The 26873-nt window shown below is 46.3% G+C and overlaps 1 protein-coding gene across 1 annotated transcript in view; it reads right to left on the bottom strand.

Annotated features, from left to right (window-relative positions):
• Window positions 1-26873, bottom strand: part of LOC135384170 (uncharacterized) — a 134134-nt gene that overhangs the window by 79776 nt on the left and 27485 nt on the right. The window contains exons 6-13 of the mRNA XM_064613393.1: window positions 25253-25388; window positions 24025-24146; window positions 18679-18811; window positions 17623-17747; window positions 13794-13929; window positions 7224-7345; window positions 5859-5991; window positions 4437-4561 (exon numbers count right to left, since the gene is read on the bottom strand). Of these exons, the coding sequence (XP_064469463.1) occupies window positions 4437-4561; window positions 5859-5991; window positions 7224-7345; window positions 13794-13929; window positions 17623-17747; window positions 18679-18811; window positions 24025-24146; window positions 25253-25388 (1032 nt within the window). The remainder of the gene's footprint in view (window positions 1-4436; window positions 4562-5858; window positions 5992-7223; window positions 7346-13793; window positions 13930-17622; window positions 17748-18678; window positions 18812-24024; window positions 24147-25252; window positions 25389-26873) is intronic.

Here is a 26873-nt window from a genome sequence, read left to right on the forward strand (position 1 = left end):
ACGAATGAGGTATGTGCGAAATAATAACTGGGTGTTTACGTCGCAAGGCAACTGAGACCATGAGCGGCGCCACAGCGGACTGTCTGTAGATTGCTTTTGCCCACCTGAGGGTTCTTTAACGTGCGATGAAAGCTCACCACTCGGCACCCCGTATTTAACGTATTTGAAGTATAATGTGAGCTGACTCAGAACGAATGAAAAAATCGTAGCACTTCGAAATGATGAAATCTTGATATTATACTAGATCGTGAACAGGCTCTTGAATCTCTTGAAAAAAAAAAGCAGTTTACCTGAAATGAAATGCGTGTTGTATGCTAAACCCAAACAATCAATTCCCCAAGTACACCCAAAATTATCAGAGCGAAAGAATGTCCCTGAAATGAATCATATCATTTACTGTTAAATCTTTCCTTATGAGGACGACGACGCCACCTCGTGCTTCACTCATTCTTCTCTAGCCGTTCCATTAAACATTGTCACCTCTGTTCCTCCGTTGTACTGTCTTCTACAAAGTGGTGCCGTGACCAGGATATACCGAACTTTAATTTGAACGTCCCTGAACGACTGTACCGACCTGACCGTGAAGACTGCAGCGGGCACTGACAGGAATCTGAATGAACGAAATGGAGGGGGATTCAACTGATGGATCAACGCAGACTAGTACTAGCAGAGGTAACTGCGTTGATGAAAGATCTAGAACGACGAAGAAAGGCAGAAGAACGTCATGACTTTCAAGACTGGACTAGAAAGGACGGACCGTCTACGAAACTTGAAAGTGCGTATTCAACAACTTGACGGTCAGATAGAGCCAGTGCTTACCGAAGAAGAATTTGAAGACGAATATACAAAGCAGATCGAAATGCAAATGAGCATCTTAACGTCGCTTTTCCTATGCCAACGAGTACCTAAACAGAAACAACGCTGAATTCATCATGACATCTGCTACCACTTCAGTGCCGAACATCAACGATTCAACAGCTGTAATTCAGAAGATCGAAATACCACATCAGACTGTAACACGTGTCACTCAACAACAGGACGCAAAATACCAGGAGGCAGCGCACGACAGTACCGCATTTCCCGATCGACGCACCTGTGACTGAACATTCTGGCGTCGCTGCACTGCTCACGACAAGGACAGATATTGTGTCATGTGAAGTTTTGCAACCAACCGACTTTTCTCTCAACCTGCAAGCGATCAATTCCACACGATTCATGAAAGAGTTGCTGGACGACATGACTTTCATACACGATGTTCTTACCTCAGCAGGGACCGAACAAAGCACGTCTCAAATGACTGACGACCTGAACCAGATTCATGTACAGCCAGCATATACGACTAATCATGGGGTCGTCGAACCGCTATTGAAAGAAGACGATATGCAAACAGAAGGACCGCATCAGACTGACCGCTCTTCTAAACAGCCCATCAATCTATCCGCCGCCGCAGTGCCGCGCAACGAATCCTGCTGACATGAAAAATGAGCGGCTTCCTACGCGTGAGACAGTGGTCATCAACGTAACGACTTCTTCAGAAAGTACCGGTATATCACCGACCGCAGATACAGGCTTGATTCCAGCATACCAATATTACGTGAGGGACACCAGGTCTTGGCTGTGCTATGCTGCTAAAAGTACTGCCGATTGGCCAGGCTCACTGAGCAGGAGAGCCATCGGAATACGGCAGATCGCTCGACCTGAAAAGCAATGTCCTGAGGACACTGAGCAAGAGAATGCTGTAACTGACAGGAACTCCGCAATCCTTTGCCGGAGAATACGATCTTGCATGTCAATGGAACGTCACCTGATGCGGAAAGGACCACCCTGGCTTCAACCATTTCACGTTAGCACACAAGTGGATAGCAATGGGATGTAATCGCCTATCGGAGCTCATTGTCGCATCACGATGATGGAATATACACCAGAATCCGATACCGCCTTTTCGCGGGGGGCAGTCTGTTTAATCTTTCCCGATGAGGACGACGACGCCTCCTCGTGCTTCACTCATTCTTCTCTAGCCGTTCCATTAAACATTGTCACCTCTGTTCCTCCGTTGTACTGTCTTCTACATTTACAAGCGATCTACAGGGTATATGTTTGGAATGGGGCTACGGAATTGGAGTATTCAACATGTCCGCAAATGTTACTCTGTACACATACAGACACACACACACACCGACAGATGAATAAGTTTTGCAGCAGTCTTTTTCAATTTGTGCAGATTGGGGCTTTCTTGTAGGCAGCTCGTCGAATGTTTCGCGACGGGTGCTCCAACGTATCCTGTAAATCACGACATCCTTGTTTCTACGTTGGGTTGTGCAGGTCCCGGCAAAAGTTTACGGAACACGGGAGCGGTGTATTTTCTCTACTGTGCGACACTCCAGCGGCAAGCGATAGCTGGCGAAATTACACCAGTTCACTGCCTCGGAGGGGTGGACGACAGCGCTCTTAGCGACACCCTGCGACAGTTTCGCTATGACCACTCTTGCATGTGGCCGCGCACTGAGGCTGCGTTCCAATACCCCGGTTAGTCGACTGCCTAGCGGTCTGACCGGAAGTGCCGCCATGTTAAGTCTCGTTCCAAATCTCGCCAAGTCCGCTATTCGGCTACCGCCTAGTGCGCATCGATGCAGTCTAGTTATACGCCTGACCATCTGACAGCCGGGATGGCTGACAGCGGGAAACGCTAGTACCTGCTGCGCTTGCGCCGTACGCATTTCTTGCGTGAGCAACGAGATGGCGCCACAGGCGCCTCGGCAAGGCAAGCCTGTTCCAATAGTGACAAGCAAAGGGGTCTACTCAGCTGCCTAGTCAGGCGGCTTCGCGGGCGCGAGGTATTGGAACGCAGTCTCAGTTGGATCTCAATGTAGTTCTCACCAACAACACGTGACTCGGTGATTGTGAAGACTGGGAGCTCACCGTTATCATCGTGATAACAAGGATGAATCATGGCGGCAACACTTTACAGTGTATAGCTTTTTGTTGGAAAGTCGGCATACATAGAGAAGCGAAACAAAGAAATCTGGTAAACAATTGCTTTATTATGGAGCTATGGTGACAGTGCTGACCAGCTTATAAACAATGGACGCTGACGTCAATAATTGATTGATCGCTTGAGTTGAGGTTGGGCCACGTGCTGTTGGCAAGCGCAACAGTTGAATCCAACTCACTTCGTGGTCTTTGCCCGAAGAAAAGTGCGTGAAACTTGAACTGGGGCGATCCCAGTAGAACTCATCCGGGTTGCCGTTTGGGCCACATTTTATAAACGGTTGCTTTGCTCGAATAATTGGCCGGTACTTCCTAAGAATCATGGGAAAAGGGTAGACTATCCGTGTCTACGCTAGCACGTTATGGGTGCTGGACGTGGACGTGCCTGGCCCATCTCTAGAAAGACTTGAAGCACGACTGTCGCAACCTCACTAATGGGATGTGTTTTTCTGTGTTTGTACAAAAGCAAAGCTTACAGGCGGTTAGCACGCACGTAATCTAATATTGAGTATCACGGCCGCAACAAGAAAACTTGAAGCGTGTGTCAAGTATGTGAGCAGCAATTCTCTGCTGCAGTCGAAAAAAAAAGCGCTGACATCGAAATGTCACCAGTACATGGCCTGGAAAACCAATTTTAAACCCAGTGATCACAAAGCGCCTTGCCTATGGAAATCTCTGAGGCGCTTGATAAGGAAGCGCGGACACTGACGTCATTTATGCTAGGAAATTCAGGTGGCCTGATGTGCTGAGCTAAAATTCCGAACCGGAAGTTCCAAGTACAAAGTCCCGTAGGTGGCCAGATCAACTACTTTACGACCCTGAGAAGCTAAGTTCAATCAACGTAGAGATAGGTGATCAGAAAGAGCTCATTAGACAGCTCTCGACAGGGAGCTGCCAACCGTCCAATAGACGTGTTCCGATTATTCTTCTCACTTCATCAAGTTATTTTTATACTGAACGAACTTAGCCCTCGTGATAACGGCCAATCGCCGAAAGGGATGCTTTAATGGGGTATGGGGAGGAAACCACAGACTAGGAGAGCAGGTCATGTTCCATCAAGCTCCCATCGGGCAACATCACCACGCGACCTGTACAGGGGATGACGTTGCGGAATAAGGACCTGCGGCGCGGGCCCTGCATGTTTTAGAAAGACAATGATGATGTTCAGACCTTTGTGGTTTTGTTTCTTTTTGTAGTGCTGTAACTCGTGAAGGACGAGGAAGAGAAACTAATTTTGGGAATCTGGGTCGGGTCATTTCTCTTGCTCATCGAATAATCCTGTGTCACTTTCCTCTAAACGAAATAGAGTTAGCAGCTGTCCATCTGACCACAACAGGGGTGCTGCAACCAACACGGCACGCGACCTCTGTTTATGACTGGGCTGACAAGGGCGACTTTTGTCAGAAGCCATGGATTACGTCTGTATCATACATTGTTATTCTACTTACAGTCCAACTTTAATGCTCCACATCTAGTGTTTACTTGCTCGATGAAGAGCTGAACAAAGCCTGTGTCGTCGCATCCTTGTTGTTTAAGTGTTTCCGGGAGACATGTCTTGCTGTATTCCATCTCACTAGAAAAGACGGTAGACCAGTAGGTATTTAATTACAAGGACTCGTAACATACCGTGATGGCTAATAATAGCAAAGAAAAAAAAAAGAACATTTGACCAGGTCTACACTAAGCAATACTGTGGCGCAGGAGACGTGCCAGGTTTTTCTTTTTTCCGCGCTGGGAAGAGGAACCTAGAATTCAGGCAATTCAACAAAAGCCCATGCGTATAGGCGCCAGGATGTAGACTTTCGCTCTCAGGATTTCTGTTTCGCGATGATGCCTCTTGTACCTTACCGTTCTGGCTTTCACCTAATTATCGTCCCTGAATTGCAATGTCGGACAGCTCGGTCATGATTCCCATTCACTTGTTTCAAAATCACTCCCTTCATTAAAGGCCCAACCGCACGAAGCGTTTTTTCTTTTTTTGAGTGGCAGAAGATTTTCTTGGCGGAAAGGACGCTGTCGTAAAACACCCAAAGCAAACGTCCCAAACGAAGGTTTCTATACCCTTTCAAGTAAAGAAAATTCGCATAATTTGATAAGCACTTATATCACATGTGAAAAACACAGGTGATGACCTGCAGATTTCTGGTGTATGGCTATGGTATCGATGGCATGACGCGTCAAACTAGGTAAGACAGGAAGTAATGATGATGAAATTAATTGAAAGTGCTAAAAGGTTAAACGTGAACTCAAAACCTCTCTCTAACTGCATAGACGCCGCTGTACGAACTCCTAGAGGTAAATAGTGGCCATGAAACACTCAAACTGCAATTATGCGATGAACTCTCACAGAGCCATTTCACAAGGCAACCAAATACACGGAGCGTGCATGGCATTTCAATTGATATGAATCTGTCGCACTCTTCTTCCGTGTGTGTTTTGCATTTTGCACGCTCACACAAGAATCACGTGGTTAACATCCGTAACAGACCTGCTGATCTTCTGCCGCACAAGATCCAGGCGAGCAATCTGAGCAATTCTGCGTGTCGCCATCATAAAAAAAACCTTGAATGGCAATCTGCATGCGCCGCTTGCAACGGTTCCCCTGCCCAGTCACCACCCACCCCCGATATCCGCATCCCTCGGAAATCCGTCATTTCTCTGCTTTTCTGTCGTTCTGCTGCTAGCCAAACGCCGCGACAGGCAGCTGGATGAAAAGCCGACTCATGCCGGTTGCGAACCTTAAAACACAGCAGCTGAGGACGACTTCCCCTGCAGCATTGAGTGGTGTCGGGTGAAACAGCTGTGGTCAAGATGCTTATCGCAAGAATGCTTTATGCAACTGCTTTTTGCGCTTGAAAGAAAAAGCTTACCAGCAGTACCGTCTCTGTGCATCTCCGATGAGATCTCCTGGTCTTTGGGGATCGAACCCATGGGCCAGCTTATATCGCTCGCTGCACACAGACTGGGCATTGAATAATGTGTCATGGTTGCACTGAGCAGAGCCTGCAGACAAAGATTATAGTTCGTGTAAGATGTCCCAACTAACATCCACGAAGAATTTCAGAAAGACGAGCGCTCTGCTTGGACGAAACCCAGTAACCCACAAAACCCAGCTGCTGGATACCCACTGCTAAGCCCAAACAAAAAGTAAAAATAAGAAATAAATGTTGCAACGGTATTGCATCGCAGTAACCGACTAACCAATATTTGCCATTGTTGCACATGTAGTTCTCTGCACACCAGAAGAGAGAGAGGGCGTAAAATTCGCTCCCATTCGCCAAGGCCTAAACCGGTCCCCGTGCGAACAGCGGCGGAAGGGTAAATAGCAGAGAATGTGTCATACGCTTCGTATGTTCTCCGTTTTGTTAGGCGATGTTTGTTTTACTTGAATGGAGTGTTCTTGGATTTCTGAAATGCGTACTGAGGAATTGATTGGGGAGAACGAGGTTACATCCAAGTTGTGTGAAGCCGTCGTCGATCCAAACGACATTGTGTCTTCTGCGACAGGGCTAGCGGACTGGTAATGTGATTGTGTGTCTTTTCAGGTTGCCACGGGAAACAGAAATAGTAAAAACATGGTGGACTGCCGAGACTGCACTTCTGAGACGTAAACCAAGAACAGCAACATGGCAGACCACAGAGCTTTGTGAGTCGTCCACTTTCCATTGTCGATTCCCCCTCCGGACTCTGCTCCTGCCAAGCTGCGCCCTCAAGTCCGCTGGGCACCAGTCCTCGAAACCATCTGCTCCATGGCTTCGCCCGTTCACTAGAAGAGGGGGCTACTGTGGCTGCAGTAGTGCCATCGCCCCACGGCTCGCGCCAGCCACGAGCTGGCGCGAATAAACCTAAACCAGTTCACTTCTGATCTTTGCCAATGAAGGTTGTCCCTTCGTTCCTTCCCTCAAGCTTTTCCGCCAGGTTTTTAGTTACTAGACAAAAAAAATAAAAAAATTGCGTTAGAGATACGAGGATTAGTGGGCTCCTTTAATGTAACTAGGAATGTGAAACATAGCTGAGAAATTTCTTGCTTGCACATTGACCTCATCACTTCAGTTTGTTCTCATTCAGGTTGAGAGTCTGGCGACCGTCCTTGATTTCAACTGCTGTTAAGTCCCACTGAACATTATGATTTTGATCATCGGAGCGATACTATTTATCACTGCACTCACAAAGACGTTGTCTCAAGCCTTATAGTATGCATTACGCTGCCTTCATTCTTCTTGTATTATACTTACAGAGCGACTTGGACGTTCCACATTGAGCTTGAACTTTCTCTGTGAACTTTGAAAGGAAATCTTTGAGATCACATCGTTGTTGTTTCAGCAGCTGAAGACAACTCTGGATGTATTGCATCATACTGGAAAAGAAGGTACACAAACATATGTTAAATAACAGGGACGCGTAACACTGGCTCGCGCCGAATTAACGGCGCAGCTATGCAGGAGCGAATAAGCAGCTTCTTTCTACTGGTTTTGGAAGTGGCAAGCTACGCCAAACGACAATTCAGGAAAACGCGAATGCGCATGAATGCCAGGGTTCGAATTTTCACTCCCTGAATTCGATTTAAAGGTCAGCTACGCCGATTTCCCGATGTGTTGAAACGGTTGTGATATTCAGAACGAGCACATCCAACTGCCCCCGAAACGCACCTTCGTTTCTCAATTTTGTCTTCCTATTACGAAAATTAATTCATCAAAGAAACCAAAACAAGCCATGGGCGCAGCCATTTTTGTGACGTAGATGGGATAAACCTGCTCCATCTACGTAGATAGAGAATCGTGCGTCTGATTGGATGAAAGCTGAGGCTTTCTCTGACTTCCCTGGCGTCTTCTCCCGTTTGCGAGGAAATCCAGTTATGGCCGCCGGCTACGATGAGCGTTTCGTCCGACGTAATCCCGAGAACTATTGAACGATGGAAACAACAACCGCGAACTCACCTCAACATCATTTTCGGCGTGAAATTGTGATTATGTGCTCGAGAACTTCGCAGTTCAACCGTTCGGCTGCCATTCACGTCAACCCGTTTGCTGCTTTTACTACAAGTGCAGGAATGGGAGCGATTGAGCAACAACGTGAGACTTGGTGATCGTTTGAGCATATACCTGCAGGGGACTGGTCTTCAAATAAAGAAGGCCGTATTTCTGCCCATGCACATCGTGCGATTGCCAGGCTTGTTACACGAGATACATATATTGTGCAGCATCATAGCGCGACTGCAATGAACGACGTAGGAATGTATCGTGACCACTCGAACTGCATTCGTTGAACCATTCGTCGGTTACATGAAAGTGTTCATTAGAGTTGCCCCGCACAAAAAGTGTTGGATGTAGTTTTGTAGTGTGTTGTTTATCTCGTAGAGCGCATCGCGGCATGTAGGTCGAGAGCCCTTACACGTATTTTTGCATGTTTACTTGAGTGTGCGCATTGTTCTATACCACACAGGCCATATTTCATTCATAATAGTTTCGCAAATAAACACGTACGGGTAGATCTCATATTGCTTTTGAGTTAGGCGTAGTGTCTTCAGATCAGGGTATGTGTACCCTGTTTGCTTGGCCCAACAGATGTTATTAAGGCTAGTGCAACATTTCCCACTTCTTGAACCATGCTAATATTGCCAGAATAAGGAACATTACACTGTGCTGTGTATTCCACACTCAGTTGTCTCGCGACGTAAACCCCCAATTATTATATTGGGTACTCCACATGTTCAACCAGTCATGTCAAACATGTGCTTAAAATTGCACAACTGCCACTCAAGTAACTTTGCCACCAAATTAGTCAGTGACAAAAGGTATATGTATTTTATCACAAATTTAATAACCTTAGTGGAAATGGTTGATGTTGTCCTCTGCCTTGTACGGTGCACTTCATAGCAAAATGCACAATAGTCCAAATGTTTTCCTTGTCCCCAAATGCCCTGTCAAAGCTGAGAGACTCTTATCAAAATGGGGAAGCGGGCTTGCTTGTCCAGAGAAACAAATATGAAACTGCAGTGCTCAACGTAAATAACTGCATGCACAGCAACTAAGGCTGGTGATGCCGAAGACCTAAAATTTCTAGGTTAAAAGGAGAAAAGACTACTGCAGCGTATTAATGTTGTTTCAAAAGTATAACACCACAAAATTTGTGAGAGTCAGTTGGTGTATTTAGTTATGTTGGTCACCTCCTGCACCAATTTTTAATAAAATTCAAATGCGTTGCTACCAACCAGGACCTAAGCCTGACCTATGATCTAATAATAATAATAGTATCTATCTATGACCTATATGGACCTTCACCACTAGTTTGGTCTAGGTTTCACACGTGGCTTCTAGTGAAATTCGAAGCTGCTCTGTAGAGCTGACAGGAGACTTGCAGAGTAGAGAATTTTTTATTTATATTTTCCAAAGAACATGTAAAAAACAATGTGCTGTACCAACTGTATTCAAAGAAATACAAATATACTTTGTTTTAGCTATGTGCATATTAGCAGATTATAGGTGACCGATGACACACAATGGGCGTGAAGGGTGAGAACACAAGAATACTACCACTGCAGGCACTGTCCTGGAATTCGAAGTCACGAATTTGTCAGAAAGCAATAACCACGCACAGCCTAAGGATCATATTGAGCTCCTTCCATTATTCTTTTTATTGACAGCATGTTGGCTGCCATCCAGTCCATGAAAGTGACCCTTATCGTTGAAAGAACGGTTCAACAGCAAGCTAGCTGGTGATAGTGTCCATGATGGCGAGACCTGAAGAGGAGATACAAGAAGGGACATAAACAAGCTATGTTGAGACATTGTGTATGTCCCTTCCTATCCCTCGTCTCAGGGTTTTTCGCTATCGACCTTCATGATATTTCCTTCGGCAAACTTTACATATTTTTATGTAGAATTGTGAAGGTACAGCCAGGCACCGTTAGCAAATCACACAGTACTTTTCTTGAATCAAGAATCCATAGAAGGTACACAGTCATCTTCAGCATTGCACACATCTATGGGACATGTTAATCACTTTGGAATGTCACAGACATGTCATGGAGGCTTGCACATGATTAGTGGTGCTGAACAGACGACTATTTGTCATAGTTTAGGCATAAAAAGCAGTTTTGTCACTTGCATGTTGAGACAGATGTATCTCTACATACTTTGCCATGACACAAATATATGAAGCAACAAATGTACCCACTACTTTATTATGGTTATTAGTCAACACTGCCAAGAACGTGGGAACACAGTCTTGTACCACCTACACTCTTCAAAATGACCTTCACACACGACACATTGTAGGTCAACGAGACTCCAGAATGATGTCCTCTCCCTCCCCATTGGCTGAAAACATTTTTCTACTACTTCGCATAAGGGGAAGTTAGTACAAGAAACGCACAAATTCCTTTTTTGAGCAAATCAGTATCCAGAGCGTTACCATACTGTGGTAGGCCTGCAGTGCATTACGTGGTGCAGCACACACTGTAAAAAATTTCACCGTAGAACATGTCCCCCGTTCTAATGACAGTCTTCTCCAGTTTTCAAACTGCCATTTCCCATAGTGCTTTATGGTATGACACAGTATTTCTAAATATTTACTGTAGTTTACTGGTTGTAGCAGAAAAAAGACACCACTGTTTCCGATCACAGGACGCAAGCCATAAGTGCTATACGGAAACAGTACATGCTGCTCTCTAGCAGTTGTTAGTGTTTGGACGTGGTTTGGTGCATGCAGGGTGAATTCCATGGTTAAAATATCCAAACGTGAACAACTGTTAGATTACATGTTGTAGAATGCTCTATAGTACAGTAAAACCTTCAAGTCGGACACCTCCCTACCTCGGACAACTCCCCATGATTTCATTGCACGGGCAGGCTCCCATTGAAACTACATGGAGACGAAATTCTCTATGTCGGACACCTCCCTATCTTGGAAGTAGGATAGGGTTTTCCCTGCAAAGTCGGACAAAACCCTGGCCAAATTACCTCAATATTTGCCCATCTTTGCACCAAAAAGACCCAAAATGAGCAAGTGGCCTTGACTTTTGCCCCTTTTTTCCCCTATACTGGTCTCAGCATTTTGTTGCTTTAGTTTTTAGAGTCCAAAAACAAGTGCTGTCAGTCTACATTGTAATTCTTTATGTGAGCACTTGTCTTCAGTTTGTCTAGAGCCTTTGAACGAGCACTGCACCAGAGCTATGAGAAGTAGGCTGACGCTTCAGAGACAAGTCCTTGCTGCTCGAAAGGCTCCAGAGGTAATGCCATTGAGTAGAATCTGAACGGAATTGAATATACTAAAATCAGTAATAATTATCAGTGAGTGGGTAGAGGTACCACTACCAGGCACCACCACCAGGTACCACTAAGGACCTAAAATTGAAGAAGGGGGACATTTCTCACAGCTGTGATCTCTTCCATTTTTTGTTTGCACTCATATTCTGTAACTCGGACACCTCTATTAGTAGGAGACGCTTCGGCTGCACCGCTGGTGTCCAACATAGGAAGGTTTCACTGTATTTATGTTCCGTGTCATGTGACCACAAACAATATATGCTTTTGCTCATGCTGCACAGCACAGGCGAATTGAGCTGCATGTGAGGATAATAACATGAAACCCGAGGCGCGGAAGAAAAGGCATGACTTTACGGTCCCTGTGTCAGTTTCATGTTGTAATTGCGTACCAGCTGGCCTGTACCTGAGAATAGGTTTGATGCATTGTACACGCAGCATAGACATGCAGTATGTGGCGTGTTGTAATGCTCCATGTGGATTGTTTCGGTACAATCTTGAACTATAAATACCAAGGGGTAGGGAATCTGCGTGACAGGTTTACCTGGAAGTAAGAATGTAAATGTTAGCTGAAGTCATTGAATAATTAACATTATCAATATACTGCTGCAGATCATACCAACAATAGCACACAAGATGCTCCGATATGTTATGTAGGAATGTCTCTGTACTCACAATATTAGTACAGCAGCTACAGAAAGGCATAAAACAAGTTTTTGTATACATGATACCACTTGAATGCAACACAAGCTTCTGCTCCACTGCCAGAACACCACGGCGGACAGATTTGGCTTACTTCACCTGAGAAAAAGTATGTACTGTTGCACATATGATGCTGTTTGAATGTCTCGAAAAACATAATTTATGACCGAAAGACATCAACTGGAAGATTTCGATTTACCTTAGTCAAAACTGAGAAAAAGTATGTGCTGTTGCACACATGAAACTGCTTGAACTGCCCTTGAGCGGTCTGGAAGAACACCTTATTGGTGACCAAAATACAACAGCTGAGCCAACATTGAATTTATACCTTACTCAAAATACACAAGATGTGCTGTAGTGCATATGATACGATGATACCGCTTAAATGTACTCTGAAAGCGCTGGCACCTCAGGCATGGGTGCTCTAAGCTAGCGAGCAACAGCAAGGGTATATGAACACAAGAAGTCGAGCACAAGTGATGGAATGCACTCGATTAATCAGAAAATGAAATGTCTCAGTACCAGGTGTCACTGTTCCGTCAACAAAAACATATGAACTTTGAAGGGGCGTCTGGTTGGCACTGGTGAAAACCTTCAGCTTGAAACCCAGACTGTGATAGTTGAGACGTGGAGTGCAAGCTTTTCGGTGGTGCCAGAATGCCTGCGAAATCATTTAACAAATAAGGCAATTCCAAATCTGTACCGAGAATACACCCGCTGGGGCGTAATCTCTAAAGGATGAAGCAGTAACTGACAGATAGCGTATTTTTCTCTTCTACGCGATGCAATTTACACCGCATGACTGACTTGTCTAACATTACGCGTCTTACCTTTATCTGCTGCCTAGTCCTGCCCCTGCAATCTCCTGCTGCAGATAAGGTTGGCACAGCATCCCGGACGAGACATCTTCAGCTTCTTGTGAAACAAGTTGCGCATTGCTTCCGTAACATTCGTATGAGGCAGATGAACAGATCAAATCACTGCTTTCGAAGGTGGCACCCAGTCGGAGTTGTAACCGATTGTTGCAGTCAATAGATTTCTCTTTCGCCTTTCGGAAAATTGTGGTTTGAAACATTGGAACTGCATGCTGAAGTGTTCTTGCAGACGGGAGCAAAACGCTCACGCATTCTCGGCACGCAGCACAAAACACGAATGACACCAGGAAGCCTGTACTGGCCTAGCAAATGCTTTGCAGTCGAAGGAAGCAAAACTCACGTTCCTCGTGGGTTTAGTGAAGTCCAGAAATATATTGGCTCCCTAATAGCGAACTGTTTATCACTTCCCCAATGTGAATGTGAATCTGCGCAGCAGACGGCTCGGCAGGAGAAACTGGCCGGCTTGGCGGAAGAAACCAAGCCAAAAGTCATGCCAAGCCGGAGCGCGGGCAGACCACGAATGTGTCGTCGACACAGGGTTTGCGGGCCACAAGACGGGATGTCAGTGAAACTAAAAATTCACTTTTTCGGAAAACCACGAGGAGTTTGGGATAACTATTTTGCATACATAATCAGTGTTCCCTTATGAACACACCGTGTGAGTACCATTCCATTCTGTAACACTCGAAAATCGGCGTAGCTGAGCTTTAAGCGATGTCACCTTTGCAACACATAAGCGAGGCTTTCACTAATTATCGTGCCTCAAGTGCAGGTTCGGAGATATCAGTCATGATTTCCATCCTCTCGAGTGTTTCTCAGTCGTTCATCCCATGAACCACGACGTGGGCGGCATCTGAGGCAGACTTCCTCTAACAGAGTGGGCGGTGTGAAGACAGGTGTAGTCCGGATGCTTGTCACAACGAGGCTGTAGAACTGCCATTTATATGCGTGAAAGAACACTTACCAGCAATACCATTTGCGCGTCTGTTGGTTCAAATATTCAGGGTGAACAACGAGCCCGTGTTCGTTCATAAATGTTTGTTGGCACTGAGTCTGGGCAAGTGATAACGTTTCGGTTGGGCACTTGGATGCAGCGTCGCCTGAAAACGGGAATAATTACACGTGTAAGCTCTCCCTACTTTCATAAAACCCAGTACAAAAATGCTTCGAACAGTGATTAGTAGTGATTTTTCATGGGATTGGGGCTGGTCTCTCACTGGCTGTATCGGAGCTACGGGGGTTACAGGGTCCAATTCCAGGGTATCCAGGGTCGAATTTCTTTCCAGCGCGACACGTAAGGGTGCCGTCGGTTCAGTACATATCATCATGATTCATGAACGACTAGAATTACGCAAATAAATTGCCTAAACTGCATTTTTTGCAGTCGAAGAAAAGGCATCAGCAGTGGGATTCCAACCCACGCCTGCTTGTTCTGAAACTGGCGTAATTCAACTGAAACGTGAGATAGGGTGTCGTCAGTCTTGTGTTTCATCTTGAACCCGCACGGTCTTAACTTGCATGCTTACACAGTTTGTCTCGATTTTCAGTTTAAGCAGCTTGGCTGACATAATAGGATCTCTTAAAAGGTCCTTGTACTGGTTATTCTTTGTAAATACTTTTACACAGGGCTTTTGGCACCAACTGAGGAAAGCGTTTATTAATGTGTCGGGGCTTGTGCTTTCACGGCATAATTCTAGTGCTGCTGCTGCTGCTGCTCCTACTCGTTCACTGTAGATGTAGCCGAATAAGTTGCTATATAATCGTCACTTGGTCCTGTAGTTTCATTGAGCTACAAGAAGAGATTGCCCCCTTAACACTCCCAGACAAACAACGCAAACACAGATAGAATATGCTTCCTTGCATCTCTAGTTGCGATCACATGTGGGACTTTCACGGATGAGACGTTGAAACAGCAACACTTTTTGCGCATGCTTCCTTTGGATTCACGATGAGGGTCATCTGAGTATGCTACAGGTAGACACATCTGTGAGGCCACGGCCTGCTTAGACAATTCATCATCGCAGGTCATCTGAGTATGCTACAGGTAGAGACATCTGTGAGGCCACGCTCATCTGCCTGCTTAGACAATTCATCATCGCAGGTCAGGACTCACGTAAAGGGACACTACCTCCTCTACATTTGATGACCCGAACAAAGCGGTTAACCGTTTGCAACTGCATCCGTTTCTAGTTCTGGACGGATCATCGCTGGATAGGCTGAGCTCGTCCTTTGAGGGGTGGAACATTCACATCCGTAGAGTATTTCCATAAAACATCTGCCCGGGATCGGTACATGGATGATCGACTTGGGAATACCGGGACAAAATGTTCGGTCCAGGACGTGACAGTGCCTTGTCCTTGTCCTTATCCATGCTGCCTTCTGCTGTGGTTTCATAATGTTTGTCGTACGCTTCCACAACAGTGCAGCCGTTGAGTTCTCTTGTTAGTACACCTCCCTCCACTTGCCTTGCAGGGGAGATCCCTGGTGGTGGGTGATACCTCCCACTGCCGATAATGTCTCGAAAGTGCGTAAATGGGTAGTTCGAAACTTCCGCTAAAGATGGCGTAACGGAAGTAGCGGAATCACGTTTATTTTAGGGCTCTGACCCGAAGTTCTGCTGGTGTCGCGTAGCGTTAGCGTGGTTTCAGCGCAAAATGGGTACATTCGATTTCCAGTGCTTAATTGGACTGGTTCTGCGAAACAAATGAAAAACGCACGTATTGCGGGCCCTAGGATATTGCGCCTTTGAAAAAAAAATTAAAAATCGGTGTAAAAGAAAATTTACCCTTTTCGCACAATGGCTTATGCGCATGCGTATGACCGGTGGAGAGGATTATCTGCGTCTTCACTAGATGGCGCACTATGCGGACGACAGAAGTGTGGGCCTGTAGGGAAACCGCACGAACGGTGCACTCCTGTCGGCTTTTGGTCCTTTGTGTTACCCTCGTGGATTTGTTTTGTCACGCGCCGAACGTGGTTCGGTGGAGAGCCGCTAGGGTACCATGTGTGTGTGTGCATTGAAATAAGGAGTGTAGCACTTGTCAGTAAATGCCGTGCTCTGTACTTGCGATACTGAGATGTGCGTAGCTGTGACAATAATAAACGCATAATGTGAAAAAAAAAAACAAAAAAAAAACAATAGTCACAATCTCAAACTAAACTCAAACTAGCCTAAACTCAAACTAAAAGGAAACGACCATATGTGCAAACTCCTCTGAGCGCTGAAAGTCGTTGCGCCAAACATTGCCTGTATATCTAGTTGTGCTACGTGTGAAATGACGCTTGTAACCTTTGTTGTCTGAAACGTCAATTGAATGCGTTATAACTAGGGCCTGACTTTTTCGGTTTTTATTTTTGGCGAAATTCGGGGGGTAAATATCGGGCGATATTTTCCGTTGGAAAATTCGGGTGTATTCGGGTTAAATCCCGTTACGGCATATTCTGTCGTCAGGAATTCGGGTGATTTTTTATTGTTTAATAAAAATTTGTCTTAACGTGGAACTAATGTTTAGCAATGTTATCAAACTTTATTTCAATGCACGCTTATGAGTGTGCCACGCGACCCGGATGTTTTCAGGTAGATTCGGGTTAAACCCGAATTTTACAGATTTCGTTCGGGGGGTAAATATCGGGCGGATACGGGTTTAACCCTAAAAAGTCAGGCCCTAGTTATAACGGCACATTTCGTGCTGCAAAAGATCGCGATTTCGTCGTACGTGCCAAGCGGCAAACCGAAACGGTGCCATAAAATACAAACTTTGCCGCACGAAAAGTGCGTGAAAATTGTCTGTTAAGGTGATTTACTGTTTGTGTGAAGCTGGTGGGGCGATCCCAGTGAAACTCATCTTGGTTACAATTTGGGCCACATTTTATAAACGTTTCCTTTGCTCCGATAGGTGGCCAGTACTTCCTAGGAATCATGGGAACAGGGTAGACTTCCACTTGCACGTTATGGGTGCTGGACGTCGATGTGCCCGGCCCACCTTTAGAAAGACGTGAAGCGCGAGTGTCGGGACCTAACTAATGGAACTAAAATTTGGGACCGGTACTTCCAAGTCCAAAGTCCAGTAGGTGGCCAGATCAACTACTTTCCGACCCTGGGAAGCTAAGTTCGCTCAATGTAGGGATAAGTGATCAGAAAGCGATCATTAGACAGCGCTCCTCAGGGAGCTCCCCACCGTCCAACAGACGTGTTCCGATTATTCTTCTCGGTTCATCAAGTTGTTTTCGTACTGAATGAACTTAGCCTTCTCCATAACGGTCAATCGCGGAAGGTGACGCTTTAATGGGTATGGGGAAGAAACCACAGACGGGGAGAACAGGTAATTCCATCAAGCTCCCATCAGGCAACATCACAACGTGACCTGTATACAGCAGATGTACCCATTCGAGGATAATCTCCAATGTGGTAGTGACTCCCATGCTTCAGAGGGAGGTGGGAGCAAAATGCGGAATCAGGACCTGCAACACGGAACCTGCTTGTTTTAGAAAGACTGTTGTGTTGCCCGGAACTTTGTGGTTTTGTTTGTTTTTGTAGTGCTGTAACTTGTGAACGACGAGGAAGAGAAACTAATTTTGGGAATCTGGGAATTTAGGAATTTCTCTCGCTCATCGAATGTCCTGTGGCACATTCATCTAAACGAAATTCAGTTACTCGTTCTCCATCTGACCACAACAGGGGTGCTGCGACCAATACGACACAAGCGACCTCTGTTGATGACTGGACTGAGAAAGGAGACTGTTGTCAGAAGCCATGAATTTTCGTCTGTATCATACATTGTTATAATACTTACAGTCCAACTTCAATCCTCCGCATCTAGTATTTTTTTGCTCGATGTACATCTGAACGAAACCGGTGTCGTCACATCCTTGTTGTTTAAGTATTTCTGGGAGACATGTCTTGCTGTATTCCATCTCACTATAGAAAAGACGGGCGACAAATAGATGTTTAATTACGAGGACTCGTAACACACCCTGATGGCTAAAAGACGTCAAAGCAAACGTCCCAAAAAGCAAACGTCCCAAGCGAAAGTTTCCATACCCATAATTTGATAAGCACTTTTATTACGTGTGAAAAAACACATGTGATGATGGCGATGAGCTGGAGATTTCTGGTGTATGGCTATGGCATTTATGGCAATGGTGCGTCAAACTAAGCCAGGGAGCAATGATGATGAAATTAAAAGAAGGTGGTAAAAGGTTAAATGTGAACTCAAAACCGCTCTCTAACTGCATAGAAGCTGTGGTACGAACTCCTAGAGATAACCAGTGGACATAAAACGCTCAAACGCTTTTGTGTGATAAAATATTGTAACGATGCACACTCACAGAGCCATGGCACCAGTCAACCAAATACACGGAGCGTTCATGGCATTTGATTTGATATGGATCTGTCGCGCTCTTCCGTGTGTGTTTTGCATTTTGGACGCTCACAAAGGAATCACGTGGTTAACATCCGTAAGAAACCCGCTGATCTTCTGCCGCACAAGATCCAGGCGAACAATCTGAGCAATTCTGCATGTCGCCATCTACGGCTAAACCTTGAATGGCAATCTGCATGCGCCGATTGCAAGGGTTCCGTTGCCCAGTCATCACCCACTCCCGATATCCGCACTCCTCAGAAATCCGTCATTTCTCTGCTTTTCTATCGTTCTGCTGCTAGCCAAAAGCCGCGACAGGTTAGCTGCATAAAATGCTGACTCATGCGGTTAGACCTTAAAACACGGTAACTGAGGACGACTTCCTCTGCAGTATTAAGTGGTGTCGGGTGGAAACAGCTATGGTCAAGACGCTGATCGCAAGAATACTATATGGAACTGCTGTCTGCGCTTGAAAGAAAAAGAGCTTACCAGCAGTACCGTCTCTTTGCCTCTTCGACGAGGTCTCCTGGTCTTTGCGGATCGAACCCATGGGCCAGCTTATATCTCTCGCTGCACACAGACTGGGCATGGAATAACGTGTCAGGATTGCACTGAGCAGAGCCTGCAAGATTATAGTAGTATGTAAGGTGTCCCAACTAACATCCACGAAGAATTTCAGAAAGACGAGCGCTCAGCTTGAACGAAACCCAGTAACCCACGAAACCCAGCTGCTTGATACTACTGCTAAGCGCACACAAAAAATAAAAATATGAAATAAATGTTGCAACGGTATTCCATCGCAGTAACCGAGTAAACAATATTTGCCATTGCTGCACATGTAGTTCTCTGCGCACCAGAAGCGATCGAGAGAGGGCGTAAAATTCGCTCCCATTCGCCAGGGCCTAAAGGGGTCCCCGTGGCAACAGCGGAGGAAAAATGTGCTTTTCGTGTGTTTTCCGTTTTGTTGCGCGATACGTTTCATATATGCTTTTTTTATTATTATTATTATTAATACTGTTTGTTTGTTTGTAAAAAAAAAAACAAGGAGAAATTGAACTCGTCTCCCGACTTGTTCTGCTACTCCTAACAAAAATTATCACCCCACCCCACCCCCCAAAACTACTTCCCAGGTCCTCTACTCTCAAGTTCGCTATTCACTGTTCAGAAGTCCACTATCCACATGTTCACTAGAAGTCCACAATTAAACACTATTCACAATTATCCCAAGATCATGCACACAGGATGCTAGAAGGTTGTATCCATCCCACAGCTCTGGACAAATTTCACAAGTACCGCCAAGGCAGCATCCCTCGTGTTCGGTGCCCAAAGTCCCAACACCTTCACTATATCGAAGACCCTGCTGTCTAGCCGATCAAGTGTAGCTTTCAGTGTAGCTCTTTGAGATGCATACCTAGTGCAGTGCATTATAATATGCTCACTATCCTCCACTGTTTGTTTGTTGTTAGTTAGTTATTAATACTGTTGTTTGTTCTACTTGAATGGAGTGTTCTTGATTTCTGACATGCATACTGAGGAGTTGATTGGGGGAGAGCGATATTACATCCAAGTTGTGTGAAGCCGTCACATCGATCCGTACGGCATTCTGTCTTCCATGACAGGGCTAGAGGATTGCGCCTCTTTTCTGGTTGCCAGGGGAAACAGGAATAGTAAAAACATGGTGGACTGCCCAGACTCTGCCTCCGAGGTGTGAACCAAGAAGGGCAACATGGCAGACCACCGCGCTGTCTTGCGTGTTTTGAGAGTCCTCATGTAAGTTTCACGTCCAGTGACAGGTGGTCCCGTACTTTGCTCGAAGGAAGCATCACCGTTGTCCATTCTAGAGCCATTGGCACGGTATCGGGCTCTTGTGTCGCCTTACGGTGAAATATGAAACTCGCACGCCTTCCTTGGCGCGGTTGTCACCGACGCGCCGGTCACGGTAGCTCAGAGCATTGTAGCTGTCATGACTACACTTCTATGACGGCACTCGCAGTTTGCACTGGCTATTTATCTACAGCGAACCCTCGTTGTTACGACCATGGTCGTACCCGAAATTTTTGGTCATTACGCGGAACTGTCATATTAACGGGGGGGGGGGGGGGATTTGCAGATGTTTCACTGCATTTCCCCGAAGAGTATGGTCATAAAGCGCGTATGTCAGATTATCGGGGTCATACTAACGAGGGTTCACTGTACCCCATTAGGCAGCAAACTGCACACACGGAGGAACAATGTCTATGGGATGCTGACACGAACCATCTTGGAAATATCAAAATAGTAGTTCCCCAACTTCGCGGGAGGAGGAGGAGGAGGAGGAGTGTCGTTGGGAGGAACCCGAGAGGTCTGCCTGCCTGATTAGGCGGCATGTTTCTCGGGAAGGGAAAGGTGGTGGAGAGGAGGAGAGGAAAGGGTGAAGTGGAAGACCGAGCGGAATCCGCTCGGGGGGAGGATAGCTGCGTCCATGGGCCGACTTCAGCGGAACTGTGCCGGCATACGCCTATTACACATCTGAGGGAAACCCAGGAAAAACCCCAGACGGCATAGCCGGCCCGCGGATTCGAGCCGCGGACCTCCCAGTCTCCAAGCGCACGCGTTACCGCTGCGCCACCGGAGCTGGTCACCCCAACTTCGCCAAACATATTGTGTTAGTTTTTCTTCTTCGTTTCTTTCTCGCACATGGTTCTTCCGACCAATTAGAAGCGTGCTATACAGCCGCGTAACCGATGTTGAACCCCAATGTGAGAGAGAGTCGGGGCAAGTGACACACTCCGCAATGGTGCAGCTTGATCCGGCCTGGAGCAAGTGATCCGAATCTGACTGGAACGCTAGAGAGACGGAAGAAGACGAAGGAAGAGGAGGTACTCGTGTTCCACTACAACACAACGGGTCCTCCTAGGCCCGGATTCTCGCTCCGCACTGAGGGTTAAGTGCATGCGCAGGGGCCCTTCGTCCATTCACGAAGCATGGACAGAAGGGCCCCTTCACGTGCGCTTAACACTCAGGGCGAAGCGAGAATCCGGGCTAATCTCTTGACATTGCCCTTCTAATGTCCGACCCATCACTTCCTTGAAGGAACAAAATCGCAAAGGTACGATGCAGAACACTGGTCACGGCGAAGATTCATTGTGAGGCGGGCATGTTAGCAAGGCAGAGAGAGGAATAAGAAGCCTGAGGCGACAAGTGATACGTCAAGGCGAGTTCCGGATGCATCTGCCAATTTAGGCGGTGCAGTCTGGGTTGCTCCTTGGAGCGACCTTGACTTGAATGCCTCTCCAAAACTTCCATTGAATGACTCCGACAGGGTTCCCAATCTCGCAGCAAAACAACCTTTCTCCCCGAGGGGTAACAAAACTTGCTCCGGAAGCGCTCCGAATGTGCCACTGGAATGGCAAAAGGGCAAGGGTGCAGGCCAGCTGGTACATGGTGAAAAATTGGAACCCGAGAAAGGGACAGAGGAGGGACGACACGACACGTTCTCGAACACAGCAGACCCTTTAATGACAGAATCACCTACTGTACCCAACAACTTCCGAATTGGTGTCGACCGCCGCCACACTTACACAATTTCCCCCCGTGACAATCTCTTTGTACTCCTTTAACAGTCTGGCAACAGGGTCCCGAACAGAATCTAGGACACTTGTCTCGTCGAAGGCTGGGGAACAATTGTTACAAAGCCTAAGATGGGCGACAAGTTCGGAATTCCCAGACAACGACTCCGCATTTCTCTTGTGTTCGCTGAGCCGAGTGTTCAGACACCGTCCAGTCTGACCTACATAGCAAAACCCACAACCTAGCGGTATACAATACACCACATTTTTTGCACAGGTCACGAAAGCATTTTCGTGAGAAATACCACAGCCGGAGTTCTCTGAGAGGAAAGGGGCAAGCTTTGAGAGACGATATACATTTGAGAAAACAACCTGAATGTTAAATCTACGTGCGGCAGCCAAAATGTTGTGTGATACGGAATGATAGTAAGGGATACAAACACGCGGCAATTTTTCTTTCTGAGAAACAGGTGGCCCAGCGAAACCAGTAGCAAAATGCGATATAGGTAATAGCCGTAACCAGCTTTCTGCAACCGGCTCACTTGGCAACCAATACTCTCAAAACCAAAGTGACAGCAGGACTTTTCAACGGCCGAACGCTAGAGACACATTATAACACCTGACTTGATCAGCTTTGAGTGAGAACTGCCTGCGGGTAATAAGGGTTTCGCTTCCGCCTTCCCGTAGGACCAGCAAAGGCCCGTGGTTGAGCGTAAGCACAGGTCAAGGAACTGCAGTTTTTGATTCGACATGTCCTCCTGCGAGAACACCAGTTCGGGGACGGCAGACTTTATCACAAAAACTAACTGGGTAACAAGATCCCTCTGTGCGGACAGCACCAAAATATCATCAATACACCTTTTAACAATGATACGGTCAGAAAAAAAAGCGGTTTCAAAGCTTGGCAGACAGCAGCATCAAGAACATTGAGGTAAATTTCTTAGAGAGCAGGCGCGACAGCAGACCCAATGCACACAACCCGAGATTGCACAAACAATTGGTCATTGAAGGACATAGCCGTGGAACCAAGATACAATTCCAGGAGACGTAAAAGGTCACTGACAGGCACACCCACTGGAATTCAACACTACATAGACCTGATAGACTTGCGGAGCCTATATGACAATGCAGGATATGTGATGCCGCATCTGACGTGTCAACAGCTGCAGAAAGTGTGGAAAGTGTGGATTTTCTACGGTGCCGATGCGGTGTTTTAGAAGACGAGCCTCTTGCCCACTTGACTAGTCAGAAGATCTGCTGTGATTATCCGAAATGGCGATGGAGCTTGTGCCACGTGCGAATAGCTTACAAGCGGACAGCGTATACATGCAGTTGCAACAAGACAGTCAGCTGGCGACGTAACTAATCAAACCAGGTCTGTACTCTATCTGTTACTACTTCATCACCTCTTCCCGCGCACCGGCGCATTCCTTCCTCCGAGCGACGTGATGGCAGTGTAATGTACCGTACGGACTTCCAAATAGGTGACTGCTGCCAGTAAGTCCGTACGGTACCAATGCCTGTAAGCGTCTAACTCTGAGAAAAGAATGCGCCGGAGCGCTGCCGCGCATCCGAAAGAGTAGTAGTGGGAAGCTTCATCTCTCGAATAGAACACTGCGGATACACGTGTGAAGATTTGAGGTTCCCTTCATGAATCATTTTAGCGGTGATGTTTGGGAAAGCTATTTAGTAGTAGTTGTCCAGAGGGTATGTAACTATATGAGCCACTTGAAAGTAGCGAAGTAGCTTTTCCGCTAATTTTTTTTTAATTACTAGACGAAAAAATATTTTGCGTTAGAAATGCGAGGGTTACTGGGCTCTTCTAATACAAATGTGAATGTAAAACATAGCTGAGAAATTTCTTGCTTGCACATTGATCTCATTATCATTTCAGTTATCATTCAGTTTGACAGTCTAGAGACAGTCCTCGATTTCAACTACTGTTGTCTCACTGAACATAATGATTTTTATCATCGGAGCGATACTATTTATCAGTGCACTTACAAAGACGTTGTCTCAAACAAGAGAGAACTGATGTTCTGAGGCTGGAACAACATAGAAAGGACAAATACATACAAAGCCTCAATTTGCCTAAGAAATTAACGATGAAAGTCACTGAAAAGGTTAGCCAGCTGTAGGACTCGAGCCCACTTCTTCCGGTAATCCAGAAGATGTGGGTTCGAGTCCTACAACTGGCTAACCTTTTCAGTGGCTTTCATCTTTCAACGTTGTCTCAAGCCTCATAGTATGCATTATGCTTCCTTCGTTCATCTTGTATTATACTTACAGAGCGACTTGGACGGTCCACACTGAGCCTCAACTTTCCCTGCGAACTTCGAAAGCAAATCTTTGAAATCACATCCTTGTTGTTTCAGCTCCTGAAGACAACTCTGGCTGTATTGCATCATACTGGAAAAGATGGTACACAAATAAATGTTAAATTACAGGAACACGCAGTACCGGCTCGCGCAGAATAAACAGCGCAGCTATGCAGGAGCGAATAAGTAGCTTCCCCCCCCCCCTGCTTTGGAAGCGGTAAGCAACGTCAAACGGCAATTCAGGAAAACGCGAATGCGCATGTGTGCCAGGGTTCGAACTCTCACTCCCTGGATTTCCTTTAAAGGAGTACAGAGGGCCATCCAAAAAAAATTTCAGATTAAGACATCTGATGAAAGTGTGTGTGTCATTATACCGAATAGCGCGAAATGTTTTGATGTGTGCAATTTGTTTCCCAGAAAAAAAACTTACATAAACATAGCTCCGCGCCTTCACCCTTAACTCGCCACTCCAGCTATAACGAGGATGAGGAGGTATGATGGCACGTCACCGATGATGGCATAAGGGGACTCGTTCTGGTTTGCCGATCAGTGGGGGTCAGCGCATTGTCCCTTTGCCGCCGTAAACCTGTTTTGCCAGTTTTCCCGGAGAATTGGGGATAGAAGGAGCGGCCGAAGCATTACCGAGCAAGGAGAAAGGCTTTATCAGAACCCCGAACAGCCGAGTAGCAGACGACAGCGGAGTAGCAGACAACATTTTTCTAGGCCAATCAGCGAGCGTTCTGCTTATAGCGTCAGCGCGAGGTTCCAGGCAGATCACAGGCTGGTACTGCTCTTCACCACCGTTGCGCACGGTCGCTTTTTGCGGCGTATTTTAAATTCAATTTCTGCGATAATTATGACTCTGCGGTGTAAATTACTTCGCATGGTGCATCTTACTGGCAAACTTAACAGTTTTATAAGAAGAAAACTGGGTGTTAAAAATGACTTCTGTGCTACTTTAAGCAATGTCACCTTTGTAGCACATAAGCGTGGCTTTCACGAATTATCCTGCCTCAAGTGCAGGCGCGGACCATATCAGTCATGACTTCCATCCTCTCGAGCGTTTCTCAGTCTCTCACATCCAATGAAACACGACGTGAGCGGCATTCGAGGCAGACTTCCTCTGACGGAGTGGGATCCGGATTCTTATCACAACGCGTCTGTAGAACTGCCACTTGTACGTGAAAGAACCCTTACCAGCAATACCATTTGCGCGTCTGTTGGTTCAAATATTCAGGGTGAGCAGCGAGCCCGTGTTGCTTCATAAACGTTTCTTCGCACCGAGCCTGGGGAATTGATAACGTTTCGGTTGGGCAGTTTGACGCAGCTCCACCTGAAACCGAGAATAATTACACATGTAAGGTGTCCCCAGCTGACTTGTGCAAAGAATTTGATAAATACGATCTCCTGACTTTCACAAAAGCCAGAGGTCGCGGTCTCCAAATTTTTCATGAGATTGAGCCTCATCTCTCACCGGCTGTGTCGGAGCTACGGTGTCACATATTTACGATATCCAGGGTCGAATTTCTTTTCCCGCGCGCCACATAAGGGTGTCCTCGGTTCAGTACGTATCATCATGATACATGAATGACTACAATTGCGCAAGGCATCGGTTATCTAATCGTTGTTTGGTCCTGCAGTATCATTCAGCTACAAGAATAGATTGCCCCTCTAACTGTCCCAGACGAACAATACGCGCAATACTGGTGTTCTTGTTTCCTTTGTAGAGGAACACCGCCTCCTCTAAAAGTACAGCAGGCGATGCTCCTCAACATCAGTCCAGACCGGAGATGATGGAATGTCCCAGCGCGCAGACAGTCTTGGCCTGACCCTACGACGGTGCCGGTAGAACTGGCGCGCCCCAGTAGAGGCACGTCTTCATTGTTGTCCATCGGCCGCCACACCTTCGTCACTGGTTTCATTCGATCGCATGTGTGGCTTTCATGTAGAACATGTTGAGACAGCGACATGTTTTGCACACGCTTTGTTTGAATTCACGATGAGGGTCATCTGTATATGTTACAGGTACACATGGCACTGGGCACCGTACAAGAGTTCTTCAAATGGTTGCTTATGATATCCCAGAGATGACATGCCAATGCTGTACTGTATATGCTCGCCTTGCCTTCTTGCCTCACGTAGCGTTTACTGTCTACACTCTACTGTGACTGTGAAAATTTGGCGCAGATACACAACGCTGCAAAGTGACCGCTTTTACGTTTATCCGAGACGCCTTGGGATTACTCGTGCCCGTAAGTTACTTGTATCCTGTACCTGTAAGTATCTGAGTGATCATTCCTGGCAGCATCTCTCCTTCTCTAGATTCAGATCTGGCATTTCTCGCATTTCTTCCAAATCTTCATCTGTGAGAGCTTCAAACGACTGGATAAGTACACCTTTGCGCGTTTATGGTTTTCCATCAGGAGCTCCACGTATACACGGCCTCCTCGTACATAGTGTCCACCTTGCGTAAGTCTAACCCGTCGAACTTTCGTTCTTCGGAACTATGCTCATCTTCTGAATGTCCTTATCACCGGGTTTCTTTAGTTTATCTAGCTTCTCGAAAATAGATGACTTATCTCGCTTACTTCTCAGTGCAGCTTTCTACAAACACCGAATGACCAACTGTTACCTAACTTTCCTCATCTTGAAGATAATATGGAGACATACCCCTTCTCGCTGTGCGCTTCAGTCGACCGGCGCCGACGCCGGAGTCGACCAACGGAGGTAGCTTCACGGAACTCAGATGAGTTGTATACATTGCAACTTTTATATGAAGCTCCCCTGGATGGGGCCTAGGCGCAAGGGCGGTGCGATT

Source organism: Ornithodoros turicata, chromosome 2 (genome assembly GCF_037126465.1).
Source record: "Ornithodoros turicata isolate Travis chromosome 2, ASM3712646v1, whole genome shotgun sequence".
Classification (NCBI taxonomy): Eukaryota; Metazoa; Arthropoda; class Arachnida; order Ixodida; family Argasidae; genus Ornithodoros; species Ornithodoros turicata.